Below are 352 nucleotides of genomic sequence, written 5' to 3'. Positions count from 1 at the left end.
GGTGAGCTTGGTGTCCACCTCGTCCTCCTCAGAGATCTTGAGGACCTGCGTGCGGTACTGCACCACCATGGTGAGCAGGTCGGGGCGGCGCGAGATCTCGAAGATGTGCTCGATGTACGACAGGTTGTCTGCGGGGACGGGGACGCGTGTCGGGACACCCGCGCTGCGTTGCACAGGGTGACCGAGGACGGGGACAGGGGATGGTGGTGGGTACCACCGCAGGGGACGGGGAGAGGGCAGGGAGAGACCGGGAGAGGGACAGGAGAAGGGGACAAGGAGCAGGCAGGGATGGGGACAGAGGCAGGGGACAACAGTCGCGGGGGACAGGGACCGGGATGGGGACTGGGAGAGG

At 66.8% G+C, this 352-nt stretch overlaps 1 protein-coding gene across 1 annotated transcript; it reads right to left on the bottom strand.

Annotated features, from left to right (window-relative positions):
• Window positions 1–3: 3 nt before the first annotated feature.
• Window positions 4–128, bottom strand: PEA15 (phosphoprotein enriched in astrocytes 15; the record flags this gene model as incomplete). Its single annotated transcript, XM_009893178.1, has 1 exon — window positions 4–128. A coding segment is annotated over one exon (125 nt), but the record flags the coding sequence as incomplete, so codon positions are not given.
• Window positions 129–352: the final 224 nt, after the last annotated feature.

This window comes from Charadrius vociferus, unplaced genomic scaffold, assembly GCF_000708025.1.
Source record: "Charadrius vociferus isolate BGI_N301 unplaced genomic scaffold, ASM70802v2 C15071007, whole genome shotgun sequence".
In the NCBI taxonomy this organism is placed as follows: Eukaryota; Metazoa; Chordata; class Aves; order Charadriiformes; family Charadriidae; genus Charadrius; species Charadrius vociferus.
This window is presented reverse-complemented; position numbering and strand designations above follow the sequence as displayed.